Source organism: Symsagittifera roscoffensis, chromosome 4, assembly GCF_963678635.1.
Source record: "Symsagittifera roscoffensis chromosome 4, txSymRosc1.1, whole genome shotgun sequence".
NCBI classification, from domain to species: Eukaryota; Metazoa; Xenacoelomorpha; order Acoela; family Convolutidae; genus Symsagittifera; species Symsagittifera roscoffensis.
Window position 1 is genome coordinate 37,591,159 of NC_087065.1, and position 25,024 is coordinate 37,616,182.

The window sequence follows — 25,024 nt, forward strand, 5'->3', positions numbered from 1 at the left end:
TTTGGCCACACTTTGCAGCTGTCTCATTTCAGGACGAAGAGATAGCGACTCAGTCACAGCTGTTAGAAAAAGTCAAGGATCAGATGCAAGACCAAGAACGGGCACTTTCCTCAGCAAGAGGCGAAAATGAGAAACTACAATCTGAGGCGAGTAGAACACATCGAGCGGATTCCTAGTTCCTAGAGATCTTGTGTAGATGCTCTGACCAGTTAGAGAAAAAAGACAATTTTGAAGGTATTTGTATCAGATATTAAGAATTGGACTGAAATCCAAGTTTTTTCTGTTCGACAGTTAGTTTATTATCTGGTTGCGTAACATTTTTTTCCGGAGCTATGAGAGCGCATGTTCCTAACAATTTGAAAGTGCTGTCAGTCATCTGATACGCTCATGAATGGACGAAGATTTTATTTTTTGCTGTGTTTCAGATCTCGCGTCTGCAGCGTGAACTAAGTGACACGAAGGAGGAGGTGCGAGGTGTGCTGAGTGCCCTGGAGGAGGTGGCAGGCAGTATAGAGCAGAAGAACAAGGAGCTGGAGGACAAACAGACTGAGTTCGAGAGAGAAGCGGCACTCAACAGGGACAAACAGGTATGCATATCGTTCCAGGGTAACCGTCAGAACTATTAAATGGAAGTTAGTAGGTTTTGTTACGGAGAACTTAAAAGTTAAAATTTAAGACCATGGCAAACACATGATAAATATCAATTAGCAATACTTTGCAATCTTGTGCTACTAATTTGAGGATTGTTCAAATATAATTAGTGAAATAGAAATTAGTTAGCTCGAGTTTTATATAAACAAATGCGCCATTTTGTGTGTTGACCCTCGATGTATTTTTTCGTTCTATGATGTTTCAGAAACAAGTGAAGCGATTTGAACAAGAGATCAGTGCCCTCCGAGACGAACTGGCCTCGACCAAAGCCAGAGTGGAGGAAATGATAACTGCGCTAGTGAAGGACCTCCACGTCTCCTGTCAGATTATTGGGGGATCCAGCGTCGACTTCCAGGTATGCTGGAATCACAGGGTTGTTGAACATTACGATTGAAACGAAACATACCAGATAATTTTGAATTAAATGCACGGATCAGTATACAGCTATGCCGAAACTGTTGTTTGGCCAGCCGTAATGTTCATAACTGGTTAGAGTGATTTGTGCTGTTACCCAGAAAGTGCTGTTTAAAACAAAGCATTTCAACCGCGAGAAAGTTAAATGTCACGCTTAATGGTACTGAACTGATGCATTGCTAGGATAAAGCTCTGGACAAAATGAAGGTTTGTTCTGCACTAAAATTGTAAAGCAGAGATTGTTGACCTGGCGCTCATTTAATTTACACGTCTGCTGTGATTTTCTAAAAAAACGCTGAAGGGTTGTCTTCAATAACAAAAATTGGTCTGCACAGTTTTAAAAATGGGGGAAATTATCTTCCGCTGATATATATTGCAAATTCATCGGAAGATATTTGCAATATATAACGTCAAAAATGAACAAATAAATTTCTGTTCTTTGCCCTCAGGGATCAATTGTCTCAAATAATTTCAAAGTTATTTATCACTAATGGCTGAACGTTAATGTTCAGCACCAATTGGGATCGAATTCGGCGGGCAAGATGGAAGAGGACTTCACAGTTGCGAGGATCTGTGTGAACAAGCTGAAGAGTGAGATCAAAAACCTCACCAGTCAGAACAGTTCTTTGGACCAGGCGAGGAACGAGGCCAGAGACAAATTAACTGAAGCTGATTCCGAGCTAGGCAAGACCAGACTGCAAATACAACAGGCAAGTTTTCATCAAACTGTTGCAATCGGTTTAAGACTCTATGTCGTGTCCCCTGCCTGCTATTTATTGCAAATTGGGTTGCATCTTTGTCGTTTGAGTTATTTCTGAAGACTGTAATGGTTTCGGTAGTTGAAGGTTGCAACGTAGGGTTTTCGAAAACATTTTTTATCATTATATACTGAAGGAAACCCTCATGCGCGGAGGAACGAATGCGCTAAATTTTGACAGCTAATCAGAATTAAATATTCATAAATTCGAAGGAATTAAGCGATAAAATCAGTCAGTTTTGAACAGTTCAAAGTTCGTTGATTGGTTGATAGTTTTCGCGCGATAGGTCCTTCGACCATGAGAATAGCCCCCTGTTATTTACTTCACTGTAACATCAAGTTGGCCGAATAAATGCTTGAAATGCCATTTATTTCATCTGATTTAGCTGGAGGCGCGTGTACAGAGTATGGAGGGTGGGCTGAGTGAGTTGGAGAAGGAGAAGCGACAGCTGTTGGCTGACATAGACGAGAAGGATGACTCAATCCGACACTTGCGCGCAGCCGAACTGCAGGAGAGGTCATCGGCCGAGAAGACTCTTGCAGAGAAGGAAGGTGAATATATGCGTTTATCATACATTTTTGCATAAATTCTTCTGCTCATGGACAAAGTTGTTTTGCGTTTACACAAGGGGCGCCGAAATTCTTTGATTAACGTGGTTTTTTTTGTTTTCGCACAGAATGACAGAATGGACATTTTCAGAGATAATCTAGCTTTATCGGTTCCTGATTGTTGGAATTAAAAGTTATACTGCCAAAAACTTCATTTTTTATACTTTCTAAGAAATTAACCTTTCATAAAAATTGACAAACAGCAAAGCAGCGATCAGAACACCAAAAACGTTGTTGTGTCTAGGCAAGCTTAAGAGTGCCGACGAGACCATGTCCAACTTGGAACAGGAGCTGGAATCGCACCGGGACAATCACGCCAAGCAGGTAATACACCGAGGAATTAGATTTTTGCCAATGTTGTGTTAATTAATGCATCAGAAGATTTCTTAGATTTGTGTTTTGTTGATAATTGCTTAATCAGGTGAACGTAAAATAACGTATGCTGGAAATAAGGGCGGATCCACCTCGAGAAAATCCTAGTCTCGAGGTGGGATTTTTTTTTGAAAAATTTTGTCGACCAAATTGAGCTTCCGAGCGCTCCCAGAACACTAGCAGACTGTATTTTGACAAGTTTTTTTGTGCCGCTGGCAAATTTTTGAAGAAACGGGTAAAAAGCAGTTTTTGGCCGAAAATTTTGACTGAAAAACAGCGTTTTTTTGGCGCGACCTCCCCCTCAAAGTTAGTATATATTGGCGCCAAAAGTGCCTTTGGAATATATTTAAGGTCGGTCAGACAAAAATGGATTCCTTAAAAAGTACCAAATGGAGACTCTTTGAGTCGGCAGGGGTCGAATCCCTGAGGTCAGGTGTGTATAAAAGTGGCCAATACCAAAGTTTAGGTTTAGAGATTGGTTTGATACACAAAATTTTTATATTTATCCCGAAAATGTTATATACATTATTATCACAGGTGGCCAATCTGAGAGACGAACTGGCACTGAAGGGACGGGAGTTGGATTCGGTCAGACACGAGTTCCAGTCCCTCACTCTGGCCCATCAGTCGGCCTCGAAAGAGCTGGAGGAGGTGAAGAAACTGGAAGCGGAAAAGTCACAGAAACTGCAGCTTCTCCAGTTAGTTTATTAGTCAAATTAAAACTGGTAAAAGCTACTAAGAAAATATCGTTGGAAATGGTTTTTTGAGCAAAGTCTTGAACTAGAGTAGATGATTCCAGAAACTGCCCGTAAGTTTAAAGTTATCTTTTTTTAAAAAAATTTCAGAGCGGAAATTTCGAGGAAAGAACAGGCACAGGAGGATTTGCTGGCCCTCCAAGAGACAGTTTCAAAGGAGTTACACACTTACCACAATTTGCGACGCATGTTCATCGAAGACTTGCAAGCTCGCTTCAAAAAGGTGCTGGCTTGAAAATTAATAATTTTTTTTCGAATTTTTTTGTGTTAACAATATTCTATTTATTCGCATTCATCAAATCTTAATTAATTTTCTATCTTAGGTAAAAGATAAAATTTTGCTTAGTATTTTTAGGATGAATGTAGTTCTGACCTTTATAAAGGTCGTGATGATGTTTTTTTTTTTCATTTTTTTTGCAGGAAAAGTCTTAAAATGTGTTCAGGCTCAAGTATAGTTGTTCGTGATTTGACTTTTAATTTTTTAAAGTTCATTTTATATCTTTTGTTAAAAGAAAGACAAACTTATCTATCGAACAGTGAAAGTGTAAAGGTCTTGAAACAGGTATATTTCTTCTAATTTTGAACACGGTGTTTAATAATTAGATAACTCAGCAAAAATATAACCTATTGATCCAGTTTTCTCAAATTGGGTTAATTTTATCAAACAATTGTCAAACAAAAACTAATCTAGAAATTCAAAAAGCTGTAGGCCATCTTCTTTAAGAGTCGATGAACATAGTGAAGACTATTATATAGGTTTTTGGTGTTTTTTTGTGTTTTTCAGGAAAGAGTTTTAAAAGTTCTAAAAACTACAGATGTGCATTCATACATATTAATGCATTTATAAATGCACTTAAGTATATATGCACTTCTTGAGTTCAGTTATACTTTATCTGCTGAAAAGTAGATAAATTGCACTCTTCGAATACGGATGAATTTGGAAATGGCGCGAAAAAACCTGAACGACTTCTAGTTTAGAAAGTGGAATTTTCCAGGGGAATACATTTTTTACCCAATAATCCAATATTCTCCAATTGAGTTAATTTTACCGAAAAAATGTCAACCCTAAATTTGTCTTTAAATTCACAGGGGATTAAGACCATATCCTTAAGAGTAATGAACGTAATGCAGACTCTTATATATATGTCTTGCTGATTTTCTTTTGTTTTTTCCTCTTCAGGAAAAGTCTTAAAAGTCTCTAATAACTACAGATGTGCATTCATAGATATAGATATTGATGCATCTATTAATGCACTTAAGTATATATGCACTTTTTGAGTTCAATTGAAATTCATTTGCTAAAAGTGACGTAAATAGCACTCTCCAAATACGGACGTGGGACTGGCGCGAAAAAACGTGCGTTATCTATTTTCGAATTTAGTTTGTAGATTTCCAGCGGAATAAAGACTTTGCCTATTGATCCAGTTTTCTCTAGTTGTATTCATGTTATCAAAAAAGCGCCAATCATAAATTGTTCTAGAAATCCAAAGAGCTGAAATGGCATCTGTTTTTACTGTGAAATTCCAAAATTTTTCGAATCCATTCAGTATTGATGTTCATTTATTTGTTCATCGAATCTTTTCCAACTGTCTGTTGGCTAACCTCAAGAAATTGTATTTGAAATCTTACGTGTTGTAAATGAGATTGTGATAAATTGTTTATATTTATCGTTTTGTTCAGTTGTCGAATGGCAATGCACAAACGGACAGTGATGGAATTCCGATTGGATCGACGGCACAGAAGCAAATCAACTTCCTAGAAACAAACTTGGACACCCTTACGAAAGTTCACAGACAGGTATGTCTGCTATTACACACCAAACAAAAGATGTTGCAACCACTATATCTGATTCCAGTATTGGTCCATTTAATGTTGAGTAATTTACCCGTGTTTTTCCTGAAATTTGGCCTGTTTTTCTGCGATGCAGTAGCGGGTTTGGGGGGTGGAGGCAATCAAAGGGCCCCACCTTGCCCATTATTTTACGATACACATAGGGTGTCTGTAGTTAAGTGGGAGACCTCGTGGAAATAATTTTGGTCGACCTAAAAGAGTTACCAAATTTTTTGAACAAGGAAGTCCTAGATCTGATGCGATTTACAAGATTTTATGAAGACCACGTTGGGAGTTATAGTTCGAAAAACTGAACCAGCGATTGAAAAATTACTTGGAACATTCAAATTATTACGTTTCATTTCAGCTGGTGAAAGACAATGCAGACCTTCGAACGGAGCTTCCAAAATTAGAGCGGCGACTGAAGGTCACGGGTGAGAGGGTGAAGCACCTGGAGACTGCTCTGCGGGACGCCAAGGAGGGAGCGATCAAAGAGAGAGCAAGGTGTGAATTAAAAACTTCGTCTACCTCAATTAATATTAATACTTAAGAGTCTATTAAGGCAAAACCACCAACACTACCACCACCCCCACCACCCCCCCCCCCCCCCCCCCCTCTGTTAATCAATCTTGAATGGCAATTTTTTTCTAAATTAATCATATTTGATACTATTTCAGACAGGCATTTTATGGCTAATCAACGCTAAAATTTTTCTAAAGGCGCCCTATACTGCAATAAACTCTCAAAAAGAGAACGGACCACAAAACAAAATTTTATTGGTCCAAAAAATTGAAAAAACTCAAAAACTGTTCTTAGATCAAAAGAAGAGCTAAATATGGCCATTCTAGGGTTTGCAGCGAAAAAATTGGAACTCTTGGCCTTAAACAGATCGGCAAAATTTTTCCTTCCCTCCCCACATCAAAAGTTTGTGCCTAGGCCACTGCCCTCTGAACATTTCATATCAAAATTATGTTTGAAAAATAAAGTTAATTATTATGCGGCATGTCAAAAATCCTACAAGTTCCGTTTTACATATCACCATTTTGCGTTTTATTCTAGATACCAAGCAGAAGTTGAGAAAATCAAAGATGCAGTGAGACAAAGAAACAAGAAGCCCACCGCCGGACAGGCACATATTGGTAGGATATCTATTGCAAGATATATTACTTTATTTATATGTTCATTATTCAAGAAGTTCGGTTATATGTTCATTATGTAGAAGTTCGGTGGGCGTAGCGTTAAAAGATCAGCCACTTTCTCTGACGACTTTTTCCGGTTTTCAGACTAATTTACATGAATGAATGAAAAAGAATGAGCTTGCTTTATAATTCTTTTGCTTTTAAACGTCCGTTTCAACTCGTTCTGACCAAAAAAAACGTCCGTTTCACTCTGACCAAAACAAAGGAAAAGTTTTTGATTTTTTTTCTGCTTATCTCTTATTTGCTTTACTGGGATTAGAGCCGTTTGACTAGTTTGTGCTACTTGCTCTTTTATGTCGATTTTTGCTTGTGTAGCAAAGATAACCTACCTTTCTAACCCTAATTGTTTTTCTGCCCCATTTTTACCCCATACGTTTTTATACCAATGATTTTTTACCACACTAGAATTTAACCACCTAGAAAATTTCACTTCCTTGAAACATTTCAATCCGCTTTAATCCGGTAATTAACAAAAAGCCTAATTCAGTGTTATCAAGTGACTTCTTAAGCTAAGTTTAGGGAAATTGTTTACTGTTACTAGTAAAAAACAAACTGGTTCCAACTATATGTGGACATGAGTATTAACAAAAAAACAGGAATAATAAAACAATATTTTGGAATTGCGCGGAAATTTTCAAGCTCAGTAATCTGTTGTAGTTTTTTTTTATGGAATTGTACATAATGATGCTTCGGTACAAAAACTGAATTTCTTGAATGTATCTACTGGAAATATTTTCTCAACAAAAACAAGTATGATGATTTGAAAGAAGAAGTTAAAAATTTGTGTAATAAAGAAAAAAAAACTGATTTTCCTTTCTGTCGTGCATTGTAATGTGATGTGTACAAATATGTGAAAAAAAAAATAAAAATCTGTTTGTCTCAATTAATCTTTTTTTTCGATCAATTTTTCATAGACGTCTATTTGCGCATCTTAAGCGCAATACCATGACTCGCATTATAAATGCTGTCTTGCAATTGAATCTTAAAGAAATTGCCTTCACGTTATAAGCATTTTTTTTGACGTGGCGTTCAAGTTTTTGGGCTCTAAATCAATGTTTTTACATATATATTTTTGTTATTTGTGGACATAACTAACCTAAATAGGCGCTCGGGGTTGTTTTCAAGTTCAAAGATTTCGTTAGCTTTAGCTTTGAAGTCAAATTACAAACGCAACCTATTTCTTCAAAATTATAGTCAATTTTTTTTTAAAGTTCACTTCAGGACCATCCTGGGTAAGGGGGGTATCGTCCATTTTGCCGTAGTCGTTCCCACCTTGAGGATCACATGGATCAAATTCGTTCGCAAAATAACATGCTGTACGGTTTTTTTAAACATCCTGTATTTTAGTGAAAGCAGTTCGACCAGGACAACAGCAACAGCCTAGCAAACCAGTTCAGACTCCTCCCTCAATGTAAGTTCATCAACAGAGTTGACACTGAACTTCGGGATATTATAGAATCTCTTGTTCACACAAGCCAAGCGAGCCTGCGAGCTTTAGTGTACTAGTACGAACCTTCTTTTTTTCTAAACTAACTCGCAAATAAAAGTGTTCCCCGATATGGAAATCTCACTGTAGCATTGGAAATTGCTTAGCATTTGTTCTCTGCTTTATTTAAAGCTAGTGTTTGTAAAAAAAATAAGCGTCCGTGGCTGAGTGGTTTGAGCGTGAGACTCATAATTTCACGAATACTTTCAAATCCTTTTTTACCGTTGCGATAAGCAAGGGTACTGCAATCGGGTACTAGACTTTTTTCCCCCAAAAACAACTTTGTTCATAGGAATCATCTGAACTCATTTCCTAGAAGCCTCTGTTATCAACAAGTTAACGCTGCAGATATCTTTTGGCCTATATATCTGTCCTATTCAAAATGTTTTATGCTGGTTGTAATTTAACCTTCTTGATTAGTTAAAATTTTATTTTTTTTTGTTGATTTTTTGTTTCGTTTTTTCAGTTTGATAGGTTTCGGCCTATATAATGACGGCGTAGTGGCCTCATAAATTTTTTATTTGTTTGTGTGCGTGTGTGTGAGTGAGTGTGAGTTGATGGTGAGGTGGACGTAATAATTTTTTATAATTATTGTTCATTTTTTCGGCTTAAAGGGTTTATGCTAAGGTATTCTCGGCTTTGTTTTTCCTCGGTTACCTTTCTTTCGATACTAATTTTACATTCAATTGTCATGGCACGTTTTTGTTTCAAAACTATCCTTGTTCGTTTTGATAGATCTAGTTTTTCTTATTTTTGAATTTTCTTCGATTTGTTTATAACTGAGCGGCTTTCTTGTCTTGTAAGATTTTTTTTGATGGCATTTTATTATAGATGTTGTAATACACATAAAAAAGACCGAATTAAATTCAAAGTATTATTAGACGATTATTGGTAAGTGGCAATTGCCTCTTCCTGCCAGCCAAAATTTTGAAGCTCACGTGGTTTCTTGATTATTTTATATGACGATGCGGCCGCATTTTATAGCTCAAAGTAATCGAAAAATTGATGCATATTCAAAACTCATACAAAACAGTACTTATGAAACGAACTAAAGAACAGTCAGATACGAAACCGGCTCCAATTCTAATTTTTCGTGTAGAGCCTTACCCACTGTAGGCAAGGCTCGCACCATGTTAGCGCGACACGTTGTCACAAGTTGTTGCTTTTGAACAAAGGAAGTCTCTCGGCTTTAATTAAAGCAGGTTTTAACTGACTTTTAAAAATTGAGCGCGATTTTCTTCTCCTTAAAAATAGATGTAATTAATAGAAAAGATCTATGTGATTTTTTGATTAGATCTGACATGTTATTAATAGAACAGATCTGATATGTAGCTAATAGAAAAGATCTGATATGTGATTATTAGATTAGATCTGACATGTAATTATTAGATTAGATCTGATATTTAATTAAAAGAGTAGATCTGATATGTAATTAAAAGAAAAGATGTGATATGTAATTAATAGATTAGATCTGATATGTAATTAACTCAAAAGATTTGATATGTAATTAATAGAAAGGATCTGATATAAAAATAATGGAATATATCTGATATGTAATTAAAAGAAAAGATTTAATATGTAATTAATAGATTAGGTCTCATATGTCATTATTACAATATATCTGATATATAATTATTAGAATAGATCTGATATGTAATTAAAAGAATAGATCTGATATGCAACTAATAGAAATGATCTGATATGTAATTATTAGAATAGATCTGTCATGTAGTTAATGGAATATATCTGGTATGCAATTAATAGAATAGATCTGATATGTAATTATTAGAATAGAGATCTGATGTGTATTCTATTGAATAGATCTGATATATAACTAAAAACAGATCCGATTTTTAATTAATAGAATAGATCTGATGTAATTGATAAAATAGAATAGATCTGATATGCAACGAATAGAAAAGATCTGATTTGTAATCGATAGAATTGATCTACTATATCATTAATAGATTAGATCTGATGCATAATTAATAGAATAGATCTGATATGTACTTAATAGAATAGATCTGATATGCAACGGATAGAAACGATCTGATAAGTAGTTAATAGATTAGATCTGATATATAATTAATAGAAATAGAATAGATCTGATATGTAATTAATAGAATATATCTGATAAGTGGAGTTTTGTTAACAGTAGAGGTGGTGGTGGCAACAGTGGCAGTGGTGTTCCGGGTGGCCAGATGACCCCTGGTGGAGTAGGAACAGGAGGAGGCAATGTTAGTGGCAGCAATACTCCGTCCCAGTCCCAGCCCAACATGCCCAGAATCACACCCGTACTGCCCAACAAAGGCAAGTTAATTCACCAACGAAATCCAGGTTCAACTAAACTTGAATTTAAAAATCAGTAAATTTAAACCTCGATGGTCATTCAGTTTGCCTTCTAGAGAAATACCCGGAGCTATTTGGAAGAGTGTACTAACAACAATCTAACCTGCGTATTAATTCAGAATCTAGTGCCTCGATCAAGCACTTCGACAAAAAGATACAAATTTGCAAGATATATTATGAGATTTAGGCCTCAAAAATCATATTTATTAAAGGAATTTTTGAATTGAACTCATTGAAATGATTTGCTTCAATAGAAGTTAATTTGCATTGACAAATAATGCGATAAGCAATTATTGTGCTCGAGTTTATCCCCTTTGATTAAATATTTTTCATCGCAGTGATCAAAATAGTTTTCATCAAAACAGTTTTAGCCAGTTAATAAAAAAGTATTAAGTTTTAGTATGATTTATATCAACAACAAACTTGCCTCCATTTCTTGGTAGGTATGACCCGATTTTATTTTAGGTCTTCAAGGGGTTGATGATTTCAAGAGGAACATGAAAAGAGGCGATAAAAAAGTAGTACCATCGGGCCCTATGTCTACCGAATGATCTTTTGTCTTCATTGGATGGTAGCAGCTTCTGGGATGGTATATTCTCCGAGGTTTCTAGCTCATCGCCATCAACTCTACAAGAAGTAGAGAGCTCTGCAAAAAAGCAATTTAAAACAATTAATTTCGAACCAAAATACATTTTTCAAATTGGGTGCATTTTTTGCCCAATGCACGTCAATGTTTAGTGTGAAATTCTTTTAATGGGGCTATAACGGGCTGCCGAAGTCATCGCTTCACCTTCTGTTAAGTATAACGGTCCATAAAACTAATTTCTTCTATGATTATATTCAATGTGAAACCCATTCTTCTATTTGTGCGCTATTCTTTACATATCAATCGAATTCGAGCAATTCACAACATTTGCAAGCGCTTTTATTTGAATTATTTTGCATTTCAGTGAACTTTGTTATCGCAACTCATTTATTCGACCTTGTTTGTGAAAAAGGGAACTATTTTTTTACCCTTGCTCACGCACATAACTAAAGCGGTACCGGTGCTTGTTGTTCAGCGAGTTACATTCGATGCTTTCTGGATTTTGGACTTTCAGTCGTCTCATCTAATTGGATGCAGTTGCGTTTATTTAACTAATAAGTTTTTATTAATTTAACCCATAAGTTAATTCCTAAAAGTTATAATGAATTTTTAGTTGATCAAAAAATCGTCTATAATTTGGTTATGGCATCATGGGCATGTAGAGTTTGAAAATAGTAAATTGCGTAATGATTTTAGATAGTGAACCCATCATGGCAAGGCACAGCAATGCAATTTCAGTATATTATAATCTAACTTTTAAGCATCTTTTTCTTCGCTATAAGCATATCCAAGATAAATTGGATGGCCCAGATAAAAGAGTCAGGGGGAGGATCTAGGATTTTCTCGAGGGGGGGGGGGGCGCATTTTCAAAAAATTTCGAAAAATTTGTCGACTTTTTTTAGGTCAACCAAATTGATTTTCTTAGCTCTCCTAAATCATTATAAAGCCCAATTGTGACCAAATTTTCTGCGCCACAGGCAGAATTTTGAAAAAAACAGACCATAAAAGGCGTTTTAGGCAATTTTTGACCAAAAAATCGCGTTTTTTCAGCGCGCGCTCCCCCCTCAAAATTAGTTTTTATTGGCGCCTTTAGAAAAAATTTAGGGTCCATCACCAAAAATGGTTGTCTCAAAATAATACAAAGGGGGACCCATTGGGTTGGCAGGGGGTGGAATCCCTGAGAAGAGAATCCACCCCCCCCCCCCCCCCCCCCCCCCCCCCCCACACTCACTAAATCCGCCCCTGAAGAGAGTTGAAATCTTTTTTCTTGATAGTTTGGTCAGACCATAACATTACCTTCGATTATTCCGGACGAAAAAACAGTGTTTTTAGGTAAGGTCAATGCGAACACTGTGGGACCATGTTATGTTATAAGACTGATAAAACTAGAAAATATTTAGATTAAATTTGGGAGGGTATATGGTTTATCTACAGAACTGATTCTTATATTGTTGATACTAACTACAGTGCTGATTTAAATTATCCGGACAAAACGAACATAACTTCAATTTTCAAACGCGTTTTTCTCAAATTGGGTTAAGATAAGACAAAAAGTGAAGAGGACAAAAGTTGCTTAGAATTTCACCAGAATTAATATGGTGCCATTTTGGCTTTTTTCAATTAATCAAAAATTACGCTGAAACTGCTTTTTTAATTGATAAGAAAATTATGTCACAGGAAGCTTCTTACGCAGCTCAACAAAGTTTAAGAAGGGTTTTTAAATCTCCAAAAATTTGCGCAAATTGTTTAAATTTTATTTTTAAACAGAGATTCTGGTTTTATATAGTAAAAATCACATTTATTGACTATCAAGTAAAAATTTTTTCATTTATACTGGTTTTTGGAGATTTAACCCTTGTTAAACTTTGTTGAGCTGCGTAAGAGGCTTCCTGTGATATAATTTTCATATCAATTAACAAAGTAGTTTCAGCGTAATTTTTGATTAATTGAAAAAAGCCAAAATGACCCATTTTTGGGGTAAAATTTTTGTTGAGAATTTCGGAGAAAAAATGGCACCATATTAATTCTGGTGAAATTCTAAGCAACTTTTGTCCTCTTCACTTTTTGTCTAATCTGAACCCAATTTGAGAAAAACGCGTTTGAAAATTCAAGTTTTGTTCGTTTTGTCCGGATAATTTAAATCAGCACTGTACCATTAGACCAATTTGAGATACGCTTTAGAACGCACCCATGCTTCGGTAACTTCGGCTAGTTATCAAATTATTTATATTGGGTTAAAATGGGATTTTAGTTTTTAGAAAATTTGAAAGATATTGTTCTTGTTGCCTCAATCTCAAAAATATGATTGCAACTTCTTGGATGATCAGCTTCTGCTTTGCTGAATCTTGCTTGGAAGAGAGAAAGGAACTTATCTTGAACTGCTATGATCAATTTAGAGATCGCTTAGTGGGTTTAGCAAACATCAGGGAGATACGTTCCGATTTTTCAAACGAATTGAAACTAGTCGAGCAAATTAGTCGTAAACGGATCTCAGGAATCCCAGGATCTGTTGTCCCCAAAAAGACAAAACTAGTCAGGCAAATTAATCCGCCAAATTTCAATGCATTGAAACCACCACTCGAGCAAAATGGATCTCAAGGAACCTTCAAAGAACTTTTCAGGACAGTAGCTTACAATATCTTGTATAACCCTCAACAAAAGAGGTGATAGATGTCCTGAATTGAAGCAAATTCAGTGGCCGAAGTGTTATTCTGATGTGAACAAGACGTTTCTTCCTACCGAAAGGGAAGTAACTATGGTGTAGCGTGATTTTTTGCGCTATTGTCAATTTGAATCTCTGTCACTCCTGATTTGTATTCCCAAAAATTGTTTTGAAAATTCTGCCTGTGACGAAAGTTTGTGTGAGCTTTTTGCTCTTCGGTCTAATTTGCTTTTCAGCCGATCAAATGTTTTTGATTTGGATGCGCTGCAAAATATCTTCTCTCGGGAGAGCTTTTTTTCGCCAAAATTCAAATGCTCTCAGGAGGTTAAAAATAGCCAAAACACTAGGAAAAATAACGAACCTAACTTGAGAAAATTTCTTATCTAGGTCGCATTTAAAATAGCTCATTTGGTCGCACTTTTGGTATATTTCATCATTTTTAAGCCTATTTAAGCATATGCAAATTTAAAGCAAATTTTGCTACTTTGTTTTTGGCTAGTGTTAGTTCCTGTTTGAAAAAAAAACAGGTATTATGAAAATGTATGGGTTTTTTTGCGACACTTTGCGAAATTTTTGCACTTTTCGCAGAAATTTCAATTTTTCTCCAAAACTACTGTAGCAATTTTCCAAAAAAGTTTTTGCTTATTTTGCTTGTCTTTTTTGAACTACCACGTTTAACGGCCTTCGAAATTTTCAGAATAGGAAATTTTGACATCTTTATGATTTTTTTCTTTTTCTCAAGTTTAAAATACACAAATCTGAGATGAGAGTTTCAATCAAATGGAAAAATATGGGGTTTTCCCTTTCTTTTGAGGCTATTCACTAATATCGTTAGAAAAAGTTATAACCCATTTTTTGACTTTTCTCAAAAACTACCTTGCAAAATCGGAGATTAAGGGTTTAACCGAAAGTTATGCGAATGTTCCTTGGGCAAGTGGCTATGCCCTGCGTATTGAAAAAACTATGGCCGTTGCAATATCCAGTTTTTGAATTGTTACCCAATTTTTATGAACTTATCTTGTTTTTTCAACAACTAACCTGATTTTTTTTCTTTTTCTCAAGTTTAAAATACACAAATCTGAGATGAGAGTTTCAATCAAATGAAAAAATATGTGGTTTTCGCTTTCTTTCGAGGCTGCTCACTAATATCGTTAGAAAAAAGTTATGACCTAAAAAAAGCCCATTTTTTGACTTTTCTCAGAAACTACCTTGCAAAATCGGAGATTAAGGGTTTAACCGAAAGTTATGCGAATGTTCCTTGGGCAAGTGGCTATGCCCTGCGTATTGAAAAAACTATGGCCGTAACAATATCCAGTTTTTGAATTGTTACCCAATTTTATAAACTTATTTTGTTTTTTCAACAACTAACCTGCTGATTCTGAAGTTGTTTGTTCATTCAAACTAACATTCAAACTAACATTTTTCCTGCGCTATCTGGCTATTTATTTATAGAAAAGCAGAAACTATTAGCTAAATCTGATTTCAAGGGTTCGATGAATAAATCAAGGTGTGGACATCTTCTCTGCAGTAAGAAGCTTTTCCCATGTTTTAGTAGAGAGAAGATTGTGGTTCCAGTAAAAATAAAACTCTTTATTTTGGTCGTTTTTTGGATTTTTTTTTCACTTCGCAAAAAAACTCAGACAAATCTGAGATAAAGGAGTCAATTGAAAGAGCGAGTAGCAGTGTTCTCTTTTAAATCAGCGACTAATCCCATCTTTATGCAGAGAAATGGCTAGGATTTTGCGTGAAGTCCATTGTTTTTTTACGTTTTGCGCTTTTCAGTAGGTTTTGTGCATTTCAGAATAAGTGCAATATATGATAAAAAAAATTTTTAAAGCAGCTGGGCAGATGCGAGGACCTGAGACTCCTAATCAACAGGCCGGATATTCAAATCCGGAACATTGAAATAGTTTTTTGTGTTCGAGTTTTTTTTACGTAGTATTGGCAATTTGATAGAAACTGTAGCTGCTTTTTTGGTGGATAGTGTAGTAAAGTTACAAGCGAACGTGGAGCAGATTTGGCAACGTAATACTCCTAATCTCACTAAAACAATTCTCAAGGTGTATTTTTTACTCTTACCCTTATTTCATTTTGTTTTGCCTGTTTAGAGCTCTTTTTTGCATTTTCCTCGCAAGTGTTTGCGAACCGAAGCTTCGCCTCTGTGTTTAAATTTATTATTATTCGTCAAACTCTTAGCATCACATGATGTGGTCATAAGATTCTGTTTTATTACACTGCAAACAACTTCTCGTGTTCACGCCTAGTTTCTTTCATAAGCATCATTGGGGAATGCAATAAACTGTTGCGTCCCATTCAAAAATCTATCGTCAGGTACTTTTTTAACGTAGTACATTCTATGATAATTCCAACTTGCCGGTAATTGTTGTTAGCAACTAATAATTTATAAGCTTGTTTATGCGATTCTGCAATAAGACCGTTCTCTTTGAACTTGTGTTTCCTTTGATCGTGCAAATACGATTTCAAAATACATCAACAAAATACGGTTTCAATTATTATAAGTCGTTTTGCTAAATCAGCTTGCCCCAGCTGAGATTGTTGTTATTCCAGTTTATATGGTTTATTTAAGAGTTAATGAACTTAGTAGAGTATCTGCTATACGTTCTGATGATTTTTTGTTGTATATTTTTCCAGGAAACGGTCTTAAAATTTGTTCATGCTCAAGTTTCATTTTTTTCAGTTTGAATTTTGATTTCTTCTCTAGTTCAGTTCAATTCCTTTGTTCAAATGAAAATAGGCAAACTCCTTATTCAAACAGCAAATAGTGAAATTCACGAAAAACGTATCGACTTTGCATTACATTGTGTTTTCTTTATCAAAAAAGTGTCAATCAAAAAACCACAAGGCCATATTTTTTTTTACTTCAAAGTTTTTTTTGGTATGCTTTAATTGAATCTTTTTCAATCGTCTCCTGGCTATGTTCGTGTTTGGATCGAGCGATATTGTAAGCTACAAGCCGTGTAGCTCGACAGGTGACAAATTGTTTATTTGTGATTCCTGTCCCTATCAGTGTAAGAATAGGGGAGACATGACGCGACATGTAGACGTCAAACACAACCCAAGTGCACGCAAATTCCCTTGCTCAATGTGTAGTTTGCAGGCTAAGTTCAGATGGCAACTGCAGACACATTATGTCAAAGTGCACAATCTTTCTCCTACAGTAGCGAAGGCAGCTGCTAATGAAAGCTGAATTTATGAACAAAAGTGTGTATTTTATTTTATGAAGATTTCCGAAAGAAGATAGCTTCTTTGAAGTTTGCTAAGAAAAATGTAACAAGTGAAATTGTAGAATTCATTATGTTGTTGTGTATGTGTTTAGAAAATTTTATTAAAAAGTCTTTAATGCTGTTTATGGAAATTAATTCGGAGAACGCTATCGAAGTTATAATTTCGTCTTCATTATGGAATAGATAATCGTGTCTACTTTTTTAACGAAATCTATTTGATACCTGATTTATTGTAGTTAACATTGACGAAAATCCGTTCTGACGTTTTCTATCAACGCTTTTCTATCTTTCTAACCACAGTTTGCAGAGTTTCAGTTTTATTTGCTATTTGTTTCTGTCCAAATGACTCTATCAGACTATGTTGAGTTCTCCCTTGCTATTAATCAGGAGTTTTTAGAAGATGAAAAAACCTTTAAAGTGAGCCTGTTAGAATCAGATAATTTCGTAGGTCTTCTGCGTACGAAAATGTCTCTGACACCAGACGCTTTGCTTGGTTCTCAACCTGTGCAACACTTCGCGCCAAATTTTGTGCAACAAAAGAGAAAATTGCCCATCGGTGCCAATAGTCGGGTGCCGTCTAAACATCCTAGATCTCTCAGCACGAAGAATCCAATTGCTAAATCAAACAATCAGATAACAAATCAAGGCCAAGCTTCGGCTCAACATTTCCGGGAATTCACTTCCGAAGGTGAGAAGTTTTACTTCTGTGATCTTTGCTCGTATAAAACGAAAGACAGAGGAAATGTGAAGAAGCATATCAACAACAAACACAACCAAAATTGTGTCAAGTACAAATGCTCCATGTGCGGCCACGAAGCGAAAATTCGAAACAATTTGAAAAATCACTACATGGGAGTGCACAAGTTACCGGAAATTGTTGCCAAGTCCGCTACTGCCGATGCTCAAGAAGTTTGATGTCAACTCGAAAGTAAAAACTGAGTGTTAGATTGAAGATAGGAAATTTAGACATGTCCGATATTGTCTTAGCGAAAGCAAAATGTATACCACCCGAGATGTTTTACCGGACGTTAGCAAAGGTTACCGAATTGTCAGAACTGCATTGAGAAGTACGGTATAGGGTCAGAGCAAGATAAATGCTTTTTTAAAACTTTTTCAAGGTTCGTGGGAGAAATAATGCAAAAATCAACTTTTAAGTTGTGAAAATAGTTTTTCAGATATTAAAATGTTCGTCATCTTTACTTTTAATCCTTACGTTTTTCTGCGAAGATCAAATCAATCTAACTACCTCTTTATGCACAGTTGTGATACTTTTTATATCAACTGGGCATGTATGAAAGTTAGAAGTGACAAAATTTTTGAATTTTATCGAATAGAAATAGTTATAGCGCTACTAACTCAATCAGCTTAATTTTTCTCTTCGGTCAATTAAGTTCATCTTAGTAGCTTGTTTTTGGCTGGAAACTCACTGGCTTCGTCTCAACAAGGCGTGAAAGGAGGGAAAGAAACTTTGATAATTTCTATATCTTTTTTGTTGGGCTAAAAGGTCTCTTTGAACGTGTCTGTACAAAACAGTCCAATACAAAGCAGTCCGGAAAAGTATGAAAAAGAGTGAAAAAATAGTCCGATACAAAACAGTCCGAAAACCAGTCCCAATTAATAATTGTTTTAACAAGCCAGCCAGGCCGAGAATTGTCCTTTGTTCAACAAGCATAATGAACAAAATAGTGACCGCCGCAGTCGCGCCAACGTGTTGCGAGCTTGCCAACAGAGTGTAGGACTTAATACGAAATTTAGAGCCTGTTATCGCCGCGAAACAGCGCGCCCACCGGCGAACTTAAACCGGACTTTTTTGTATTGGACTGTTTTTCCCTCCTTTACATGATTTTTGGGACTATTTTGTATTGGACTGTTTTGTATGGGACTGTTTTGTATATGCACCGTTAAACCAACTTGGGAGGTCGTTCAAAGGCAATTGTTCGTCAATTTGATGCCTTTGTGCATTTTTTTCCGGGTTATTGACAAAAAAACAGATGTTTACAAGAATTTTTTTGAGTAAAATATATGTACGTACTTAATCATCATGTAAGTACTGTTATTTACCCGTAATATCAAAAAAGAAAAACAAAAAAGAAACTACCAAAATAAATTAACAATGTTTTTGTTGTCTTGAATAAAAATTTGAATTGTGAAGCATCTAGTGTTGGTCAAACTTGTCCGTAATAATGTTCCCCGTTCAAGAAGCGGAATAGATTTTTTGCTGGTTATTAAATGGGGAGAGGGCACAGTGAAACTTGAAATTTTAGACTTTCATAATTATGCCAACGGTGCAGTTTTTTGCTTTAACTGGTGCCTACCCAAGTTTTGTCCACCTAGTTGCTTCTTCGTGTTTTGTATTTCAATGGGAATTTTACTATCAATTTGTCCCGATCGACATGATTAGTTTTCCAAAATAACCATTTCTGAGACAAGCGTATGAAATTTTTGTTACGTTCGCTTAATTTCTACTTTTTCAAACCGATTTTTGACTTTGTGATTTTCGTCTAGCTTGCCATGATATACTAGTGCTGTATCGCAAGAGGAGTGAAGCTCCCACTTAGCTTCTGTTTAGATATTGATATCTGCTCAACTGCTTGAGGTATTGATGAACTAGCGTTTCGCTGTCATATTGAGGAACTAGCGTTTCACTGTCGCATCACTGTTATACAGTGCTGATTTAAATTATCCGGACAAAACGAACAAAACTTGAATTTTCAAACGCGTTTTTCTCAAATTGGATTAAAATTAGACAAAAATTGAAGATTACAAAAGTTGCTTAAAATTTCACCAGAATTAATATGGTGCTATTTTTTCTCCCAAATTCTCAACAAAAATTTTACCCCAAAAATGGGTCATTTTGGCTTTTTTCAATTAATCAAAAATACGCTGAAACTACTTTGTTAATTGATAAGAAAATTATATCACAGGAAGCCTCTTACGCAGCTCAACAAAGTTTACGAAGGTTTAATCTCCAAAAATTTGCGCAAAATGTTAAAAAATTATTTTCAAGCAAAAATTCTGGGTTTTATATAGTAAAAATCAAATTTATTGACTATCAAGTGAAAACTTTTTCTCTTATACTGGTTTTTGAAGATTTAACCCTTCTTAAACTTTGTTGAGCTGCGTAAGAGGCTTCCTGTGATATAATTTTCTTAGCAATTAACAAAGTAGTTTCAGCCTAATTCTTGATTAATTGAAAAGAGCCAAAATGACCCATTTTTGGGGTAAAATTTTTGTTGAGAATTTCGGAGAAAACATAGCACCATATTAATTCTGGCGAAGTTCTAAGCAACTTTTGTTCTCTTCACTTTTTGTCTAATCTTAACCCAATTTGAGAAAAACGCTTTTGAAAATTCAAGGTTTGTCCGGATAATTTAAATCAGCACTGTATCTGTGAGGTTTTGTGTTGACAGTTTAATGTTCCCCGGATATAAAAATTCAAGATTTCAAATTACGCTTTGATGACTTTCAATGACTTCTCAATTACTTATATACTTTCGAATTTACGAGTCCTTTTTTCTAATGATGTCTTCTGATAATTGATTATACTATGGTCCACTGTACTTCCACATAGTATAGTTTAAGTGTAGGTTTTTGACAGTCTGAAGTAATTTTGGTAAAATTGTTTCAAGCAAGCTCCAGGGTTTCAGAAGTTATGGATCCTCATTTTCTTACCAGTGAAATAATAACCGTTGAGCTAGTGGTAAATGAATGTCTTTTAAATTGTATGAACTTATACCCTTCGCTCGAGCACGTTTTCCAAATGAGTGATCGGTACAATAACGCATGTGGTTTTGTTTCAATGACTCTCGAAGCAGACCCCGAAGCTGTGATCAAGACATCAATTAAACAAACTTTTGCAAACATAGTGAATAATCCCAAACTACCCGCAGATACAAGTCGCAAGCGTGGTCATCAAGTTCCTTTATTGTTGCAACACATACAGAAAAAGGCCTGTTTAAAGAATTCGAAACAGCTCAAAGGTGTAACCGGTGCCAATGTTGTAGACGAAGGTGTGAGACATTACCGTGAATGTCGAGACAACGACGGCAAGAAGTTATACTTTTGTGACCTGTGTGCATATAGGTAGGAACCTCAGTCGCTTCGAAAAAATGAGCTTTAAGTGAGGCGCCGATTGCAATTTTAAGTTGGTGTGTGACAGGATAATTTTTGGAATTCGGTTTCAAAATTAACGTTCCAAGTGGGTCTGGTCTCTATTGTTTTACAAATTAGGTTGTAACACAAATTAGGTTGGCTTCGCTTTTGATTTTAAAAAAGATTTCGAAGTTTCATGATGTTGTACAGGTCACCATTTGGGAATAACATGAGGAAACATATCGACCTGCGACACAAAGAGAGATGTGCCAAGTACTGGTGCTCCATGTGTACCCATGCCACTTACCAACGAAGTCACTTGAAGCAGCATTACATGGGCAGACACAAATTGCCTGAAACTGTAGCCATAAGTGCCACTAATGATAGTCAGCGTCATTAAACTTTCATTAGATTTGAAAATTGAACTATGAGGTCTACTTTTTCTTATATAAAACTACATGCTAATTTAAACAATCAGTTATTAGATACAAGTTTTTCTGTTTAACAGACTAATATGTAGCCTTGCGAATAGGTCTGTCCGTAAACAACAGAATGGTGGAAGTTGATAATGCTAAATTGGTAAAAGCGTTTGTGTATGATGTTAACATGGTACGTGTGTATTGTTTATGTAATTTCTTCCTGTGTTAATTTTTCTTAGCCAAAAATGTTAAACTCTGGCGGCTTTATTTTAATTCGAGTTTTTCCCAAGTTATATCCTGTAACTGGTGTTTTCAAAACATTTTTTAATGAAGCCTTTCTCATTTCATAAATTAAAGTCCTTCTTTATGCAAAATGCAGCAAAATTTCGCCGAATTTTTATAATACATTTTTTAAATTGAATTGTATTTTTTCACGCATAATTTTGCGGTTTTCTGAATGTTTTTTTTTCATTTTGTGCTGAAAAGTATTTTAGTGCTAAATTTGAGATTGGAGATAACCGGATAAAATGAATTGAGACAAATTTTTCAAATTTTTCAAAGTCGGTAAACTTTGTACAAATGGGGTGCGGACAAAAATATTTAGATTTTAGATTGCCTTTTCATTATGCAACCCATTTTTGCAAAATTGAAAACAAAATAAACACCTCGGGTCAAATCAATTGGTTCAAATTTACGAAGGAAAGAGGCTCAATTTTAGTTTCTCGTACATCACTTTATCCTGCATTCTTCCTTAATTTGCAACCAAAGGAATTGACCTTTTTAGTGATCTAATTTTGGTTTTAATATTTCGCGAAGAAATTGCATCATAGAAGTGCTCGCAATGTTTCAATTTATATATTTTTGGCCTAAAGTCTGTTAAAAAGTATGCCATCTGTCTCATAATTAAGCTTTCAGAAACTAACGAAATTTTGCTTGTAAAGCTGTATCGTATATTTCAGTGTTAAGGAAACTTTTCAGCGCAAGGCAAGGTAGTGCGAGGAGCGGTGGGGCAGGGTAGAGCAGCGCCAGGTAGGGTAGGGAGAGCAGGGCAGGAAGAGGAGGGCAAGGCAGGGCATTTCGAGTAGGGGCGGGGCAGGGCAGCTCAAGGCAAAGAGGTGCAAGGTGGGGGGGGGGGGGGGGGCGGAAAAGGCAACGCAGAGCCGGGTGAAGAGGGGCAAGCTCTGGTTGGGGCAGCGCAAGGCAGGGTAGAGCGAGGAAGGGCAACGCACGGCTGGAAGTGTGAGGCAGGGCAGAGCGAGGAGGGGCAAGGTATGTCAGGATGAGAAGTGGGCAAGGCAGGGCTGAGTAGGGCAGCGCAAGGCAGGGCAGGGCTAGGAGTGGATAGGTAGAATACGGCAGCGCAGGGCGAGAAGGACTAAGGCAGCACAGAGCCAGGCGAGGAGCAAAGACTGGATAGGGCAGGACAAGGCAGGGTAGGGAGTACTAGACAAGGTAGGACAAGGAGGGGCAAAACAGGACAGGACGAGGAGGTGCAGTGTAGGGCAGCGCAAGGCGGGACAGCGCAAGGCAAGGGTCCACACGGCAAGGATGTGTAAGGCGGGGTGGGGAGCGCAAGGCAATGCAGAGCCGCGTGAGGAGGGACAAGGCTTGGGTAGAGCAGCGCAAAGCAGGGCAGAGCGAGGAAGGGCAATGCAGGGCTAGAAGTGTAAGGCAGGGCTAGAAGTGTAAGACAGGACAGAGCAAGGAGGGGCCAGGTATGGCAGGGTGAGAAGTAGGCAAGGCAGAGCAGGTCGAGGAGGGGCTGGGTAGGGCAGCGCAAGGCAACGCAGGGCAGGGCGAGGAGTGGAAAGGTAGAGTAGGGCAGTGGAGGGCCAGGCGAGGGGCAAAGCCTGGATATGGCAGGTCAAGGCAGGGTAGGAAGTACTAGACGATGGGACAAGGAGGGGCAAAGCAGGGTAGGGCAGCGCAAGGCGGGACAGCGCAAAACAAATCAAGAGTGCACACGACAAGGAGGGGAAAGGCAGGGTTGGGAAGCGCAAGGCAGGACAGGATGAGGAGGGGCAAGGCAGGATAGAGCAGCGCAAGGCAGGGCACGGTAAGCCAGGCAGGGCAAGGAGTTGCAAGGCAGGGTAGAGTGGCAAAAGGCAGGGTATCCATCTATCCAACCATGCATCCAGGCTGCGATCTGTCGAATCATCATTCATCCGTTCCAGTCATCAATTCATTTATCTAGCCATTCATCTTTTGTTCATTTGTTCAACCAGCAAGATATCAAGAAATCCATCCAACCATCAATCACTCAAACAATCTTACCGTTTTTCCAACCATTCATCCGACCAGCTATCCATCTATCTAGCCATCCATCCTGCATACCACCGATGCATCAAGCCATTCGTCAAGCTAACCACCTTAGTCCGTCGAGCGATTTATCCAGCCCTCCAGCAATCTATCTCGTCAATAATCTATCCAGCAATCTATCTCCCTCCATCGATCGATCGATCGGCTATCCATCCTGTCATCCATCGCTTCATGAGCCTTTATCTGTTCAGACAACCAACCAGATAGCCAAAAATTCAGTCATTCCAGATTTTTTGTGTAAGATAAATGCCGTATTTTTTTTCAGGAGCAGCTAGTTTAATCATGTTTCTATTTAATTTTTTAAACATAATGTCAGCCTAAAATTCACGCAAGTGACTCAAGGTATTCATTATACCTTTAAATGCGATTTTAAGCATCTCGCCGTGTTAAGTTTTTTTTCAACGTATTGTTTAAGGAAAGAATTTTTTTCAGGTTTAACCTATATCGTATATTGCGATGGTTAAGATTTGTTTAAGATTTTCCAGTTGGAATTCAGTGTTTGCTTGAAGCAATTTGAAACTAGCTACCCAATAGTTGGATGGTGTTAGTGTTTCCCCATGGTTGCGATTTTGGCCTTTAATTATGAATACCAAATTTTGTTAGCTTACAAGATCCGACGATTTTAGTGACTTTTTCGAAATTTGAAGTTCCCAACCCTGTACTCAGGGGTATTCATTCTTGCGTCGAAATATGAGCGCTCAAATGCTTGTAGTATTCGAGATATGAGGTTTGGTATGATTTTTTTTTTAAATTGCAGAAAACTTGAAATTCTCAACTCTGGGTTTGGCGTTGTCAGGGTACCCTTGGGGTTCTAAACTTATCCTTCAATTGTGACTGCTCAAATCCTTCGACTTTTCGAGATTTTGATATTTTTTATGATTTTTTCCCAAGTTTCAAAAGAATTTTTGATTAAGAAAAAATCGAAAATTTGAAATTCACATGTGAGTATTGGGTGGGTATTCTTAACAAATTAAAATCTTGAGGACTGTTGGGCTGGTTCAATTGCTTTCAACTTCCGAGATTTGACGTCTCTAATGATTTTTTTCTTTCAAAAATTTTTAAGAAAGTTTTGATTTTCAAAATTTCACAATGTTTCCAATTCTCAGGGTTTGCAATTTGTGCTTCCAAATATAGCCGCTCAATTGCTTTTAGTTTCCGAAAGACGACGTTTTTATGACTTTTCAATAAATTACCCGGAAACTTAATTATGCATAATTTCAAAAAAAAAGTAAATCCCGTAGTTTTCTGGCCTCCAAATATGAGTGCTCAATCTTTTTAG

General features: G+C 36.7%; 1 protein-coding gene across 2 annotated transcripts in view; it reads left to right on the forward strand.

Annotated features, from left to right (window-relative positions):
• LOC134843621 (kinesin heavy chain-like) overlaps positions 1-11,767 on the forward strand; it is a 405,881-nt gene extending 394,114 nt beyond the window's left edge. The window contains exons 9-22 of one of the 2 annotated variants that reach the window (XM_063859787.1): positions 33-146; positions 426-587; positions 857-1,006; positions 1,578-1,775; positions 2,209-2,374; positions 2,676-2,755; positions 3,341-3,501; positions 3,649-3,781; positions 5,239-5,355; positions 5,756-5,892; positions 6,448-6,527; positions 7,935-7,998; positions 10,229-10,383; positions 10,888-11,767. In XM_063859787.1, the coding sequence (XP_063715857.1) occupies positions 33-146; positions 426-587; positions 857-1,006; positions 1,578-1,775; positions 2,209-2,374; positions 2,676-2,755; positions 3,341-3,501; positions 3,649-3,781; positions 5,239-5,355; positions 5,756-5,892; positions 6,448-6,527; positions 7,935-7,998; positions 10,229-10,383; positions 10,888-10,973 (1,803 nt within the window). In that variant the 3' untranslated portion in view covers positions 10,974-11,767. The remainder of the gene's footprint in view (positions 1-32; positions 147-425; positions 588-856; positions 1,007-1,577; positions 1,776-2,208; positions 2,375-2,675; positions 2,756-3,340; positions 3,502-3,648; positions 3,782-5,238; positions 5,356-5,755; positions 5,893-6,447; positions 6,528-7,934; positions 7,999-10,228; positions 10,384-10,887) is intronic. The other variant, XM_063859788.1, reaches the window with a different exon arrangement.
• Positions 11,768-25,024: the final 13,257 nt, after the last annotated feature.